The sequence below is a fragment of the Danio rerio genome, chromosome 5 (genome assembly GCF_049306965.1).
Source record: "Danio rerio strain Tuebingen ecotype United States chromosome 5, GRCz12tu, whole genome shotgun sequence".
NCBI lineage: Eukaryota > Metazoa > Chordata > Actinopteri > Cypriniformes > Danionidae > Danio > Danio rerio.
The window spans coordinates 832501-837500 of record NC_133180.1 but is presented as its reverse complement, the minus strand read 5'-3'; the positions used below and the strand labels follow the sequence as shown (position 1 = coordinate 837500).

General features: G+C 43.3%; 1 protein-coding gene across 7 annotated transcripts in view; it reads right to left on the bottom strand.

Annotated features, from left to right (window-relative positions):
- Positions 1-5000, bottom strand: part of dcc (DCC netrin 1 receptor) — a 402326-nt gene that overhangs the window by 292657 nt on the left and 104669 nt on the right. For 4 of the 7 annotated variants that reach the window (XM_073950890.1, XM_073950891.1, XM_073950892.1 and 1 more), the window contains exon 1: positions 4052-4297. The exons of 2 other annotated variants lie outside the window; for them this stretch is intronic. In XM_073950890.1, the coding sequence (XP_073806991.1) occupies positions 4052-4124 (73 nt within the window). In that variant the 5' untranslated portion in view covers positions 4125-4297. 7 annotated transcript variants of the gene reach the window in all.

Here is a 5000-nt window from a genome sequence, read left to right as displayed (position 1 = left end):
TCAACCGGTGTGATTGCATTTATAAACCAAAATAATGCAGTCTAAACATATAGCAATCATGACAAACTCTAAACATCTGAAAGCCTAAAATGTCTAGTTTCCATATCTGGTGATTATTAATGAGCAAATATAGTGTTAAGGATGCTCATGAGAGTACTAAAGCATTACTTTGCTACAGCAATCCACATGTTCAAATGTTTTAGATGTGCTCAATATCACCAAACTGTCCATACTACTTTAGTGTTCGATGTCTATAATTGGATATATTATAGAAAATAAATACAGGCCATATTCCTGAAAACATAGAGAGCGCCCTTATATGGTCATCAATGTAAACAGTATGGTCACCCGGTGGTCATGTCTGGTACTGCAGACAAACTAAACACTACTGCACACTCATGCTTTCAGAGCTCAACTTCAAATTTGGAGTATAAGTTGTTCAGATATTGAGCTTTCTGTCATTTCATTAAATGTAAATGTACTGCTGTATTATTTTCATCAACATTAAAGGTGCATAACTTTTGTTTTATTAAACCTAATGACCTTTACTCTACAATCTGACTTCTGTCTTCTTTAAAGTAACCAAGCTTGTGGGCGTATTCACACTAGGCTATCTGAACTGTGCCCAGACCAGTGTGAAACTCCATATAGATACATATTGCAATATTTCGGGTACGTACTTAGCGATGCACACACACATATATGCACGCACACATATATGCACACTCTATAATACCTGGTTTACAACTCTCTACAACCACCACTGAGCTACATTCTAGCAATCATTCCTCCCGCTACACTTTCACTTCCCTCCGTGGTGGATTTTGGAGAGGGGTCTGGATGCAGACCTGGTGCAGTGCAATCTGAGCTGCATCCAATGCTTTTTAATACGCTCACCTAACCCCGCCCCTAACCCTACCTGTCACAGTGATGTCACTCACTCCATTGAGTGCATTGTGTCTGACATTGCATTGCTGAGGGAGTCAATATCAGCTTGCATCATAATGGCTGCATCCAGATACTATTGGGATTTTGACATAGTCCATTTCTCATGAGATGGCAGGGGTGACTGGAAGAAACCAAGTCATGGGGGGAATATTTTCTACAGTGTTAGATTATTAAAGACACAAACCCCTCACTGCACCACAGCTGCACCTTCAGCACACCTCCTCATTCCTGCAGTGGTGTTAGACAGACCTGCAGGGGGTCTGTGTGGGTTCTAATGCCCCAGTATATTGATGGGGACTCTATACTGTCAGTGAGCGCTGTCTTTCAGATGACACGTTAAACCGAGCTCCTGACTCTCTTTGGTCACTAATAATCCTGGTAATAATCCCGGATTAACCTCGGCATCCTGTTCAAATTTGCCCTTTGGTCTCTGCTCATCACGGCCTCCTGACCATCCCCGTATCATAAGTGTCTTCATCACTCTCCACCAGTCAGCTGGTGTGCGGCGTGGCGGATGCTGCACACTGGTGCTGGATGAGGAGATTCCCCCAAACACATGTAAAGCTCTGTATACATGTCAGGAATTATTATTATTCTAACAAATAAGCAAATGTGAAGCTGTAGTGTGCATCTGATAAAACACACATGGTAAAGCTCTACTGTACAGCCCTGATGAACACACTCGTTCAGGGAAAAACCCTCCTGTTCCTCCTGTTCTAAGCGAATTAAGAGTGAATTATTCTCCATGCACTTATTTCTGCAGCTCTCTAAGAAGAAGGCTTATTTTGGGGAGAGTTATTATTATAACACAGCTTACTTGAAGAGTATAACAGAGGTTTACACAGTGAAAATGCATGATTTACTTATTAAAGAGTTTCTCTTGTTTCTAGCGCATATGTCTGGATCAATCAGGAAGCGTTTACTGGACAAGAGCCCCACAGTGATGATCTCACACGTCAACATGAGGAGGTTTTCCTTAAAGCAACACAATAATCTGCCGATGGGTGAACACAGTAAACCTGTTTTACAACCTGCTTGTCAGGTATGAGTCTGGGGCATTTGAGTCTATGAAATGCTTCATGTCAGAATATTCAGATATTTGCAGCAGAAACAAGACTATATCTGTGTTAATCACAATCATTCATTCATTTTCATCTTAGTCCCTTTATTTATCAGGGGTCGCCACAGCGGAATGAACCGCCAACTTATCAAGCATGTATTTTACGCAGAGGATGCCCGTCCAGCTGCAACCCATCTCTGAGGAACATCCATACACACTCATTCACACACGTACACTACAGCCAACCCAATTCCCCTATATACCACATGTGTTTGGAGAAACCGGAGCACCCGGAGAAAACCCACACGGACACAGGGAGAACATGCAAACTCCACACAGAAACACCAACTGAGCCGAGGCTCAAACCAGCGACCTTCTTGTTGTCTTGCTACCTAATGCGCCACCGCATCGCCCATTTATTTATATATGGTTTATCATTAAGCAGACAGCAGCATGCACATGACACATCAGGATAACAGCACAATCTGCCGATTATAAGCATCCAAAATAATAACTGAGTATGATGATGAAACAGACCATCACTGCGTTTTACGGCGCAATAAATGAAACCTGTTGTGTTGTACTGAACAGCCATTTTGTTCTCCACAAAGAGCTTGATGTGAATGGCATTATAATAAAACTGAAGCACTATTCACAACTTCAAACACTCGCTTTCTGACATAACAAGCGCCAGTCAGGCCAATAAAGAACCTTAATATTTAAATGCACAGTTCACACACACACACACGCGCGCGCACACACACACACACACACACACACACACACACACACACACACACACACACACACACGCACACACACACACACACACACAATAAATTAAGATTCCGTCCTCATGTACTCTCGTTCCAGCCTATCTTGAGTTTCTTTCTTCTGCTGAACACAAAGGAAGATATCATGGAGGATGCCACTATACTAATGGCTGAACATTCTTCTAAATATCTTCTTTTGTGTTACACAGAGAGAGAGAGAGAAAAAGAAATGCATTAAAGTTTACCACCACCTGAGTGCTAGTACTGAATGAATACATGTTAATTGTGTGTGTGTGTGTGTGTCCACTGCAAATAATGCTTTTCTTACTGTGTTTCTGTCTTGTGTCTAGTCCGAATATCTACAAACTCTTAAATCAAGAAGCATTTTCTAGACACACAGAAATATTGTGTTGTTTTCATTAATAAGGAGTCGAAATTAAATGTTTTTTCCTTAATGCAACCAACATGCAAATGGGCTAAGCAAAATAATCTAGTTTTCCTACTTCATTTGGATTATTTCTGAAAACAACACAATAATGTTTGCTCGTCTAGAAAAGGATTTAGGAAATTCTAGATATTTGGACCAGAATCGAGACGTTGGAAAGGCGTTTGGTGGCAGCGTGTTTCTTTAAGAGTGCTGAACGCTTATTACTGCACGCTTTTCCAGCATTAATACATAAACAGAGCTCTCCGAGTCATCAGGTGTGCTGTTAGTTATAGGAATAAACCAGTGTGTTTGTAAACTGTTGCATGAATGAATAAATGCTGGAGCAGATGTGTGCGTGCGTGTGTGCGCGTGTGTGTGTGCAGCACCGCGGTGAAACACTGCTCCTCTACTGGCGCCATCAGTAAATACAGCAGCAGCAGCAGCAGCAGCTCCGCATCCTCTGCTCATCATCATCACCACAACCACCACCATTATAATAATAATAATCAACACACTGCACATCCTCAAAACACACGCACACATACATCAGCGCGATGCATCATGCACAATACACACATATGCACAGCATGTGCAATAACGCACTGATCAGGACGCGCGTCACGGATCAATAACCGCATCAGAAGCACCTGCTGACAGTCGCAGACACTCATCTGACGTCATGCGCTGCTTCAATTAAACTTTAGGAAATGCAACATGATGCTGAATGAGAATCACTAACACACACACACACACACACACACTCGCACACACCCTGAGGAGGATTTAAACTTGTCGAGGCTCCGGAAAGTGTGTAAATCCAGCATGAACGTGAGCAGCACTGACCGTGTGTGTAGAGGACCTGCAGCCCGATGAGGAGCGCGGAAAGTCGGCGAATATCTCCAGTGACGCAGCCCATGGTGGAGCGACACGAGCGCGAAATCCGCTGCTAATCAATCAATCAGGCAGGGAGTCAGTCAATCAATCCCGCAGATCTGTGCGTAGGAGAGCGCGGTGTGTCCTGGATGTGTGCGTTATGCAGCCCGGAGCTCCATGCTGACGGACCCGCTTCTGCTGCACCGACTGGCGGATGAGGAGCACTGGAGCCGCCGCCGCCGGTCCGAGGAGCAGGAGGAGGAGCCAAAACCCGGAGGAGGAGCCGGATCCCGGACTACTGACAGACAGCTGCGCGCACAATGGAGGAGAGGCTGTGTGTGTGTGTGTGTGTGTGTGTGTGTGTGTGTGTGTGTGTGTGTGTGTGTGTGTGTGTGTGTGTACACCATGTGTTCATTTTGTTTAAGTGGGGTGTGTGTGGGGGGGGGGGTTCGGGTCATACATTCAGAAAGAATAAAGTATTTTGAGATTGTAAAAATCCCATTTGTATATGATTGAGGGTGAATTCGCACATATGTCTAGCTGATGGTAACAGATGACAATGAGGTTAATGATAATGAAGTTGACCATAACAGTGTTGACGATAACAGTTGATGATAACAGAGTTTACAATAACAGAGTTTACGATACCAGAGTTGAGGTTAACAGAGTTGACGAAAATAGAGTTGACGATAACAGAGATTACGATAACAGAGTTGACGATAACAGAGTTGACCATAAAAGAGTTGATGAAACCAGAGTTGACGATAGCAGAGTTGACAATAACAGAGTTGACGATAACAGATTACGATAACAGAGTTGATGATAAAAAGGGTTGATGATAACAGTTGACGATAACAGAGTTGACGATACCAGAGTTGACGATAACAGAGTTGAGGATAACAGATTTGACGATAACAGA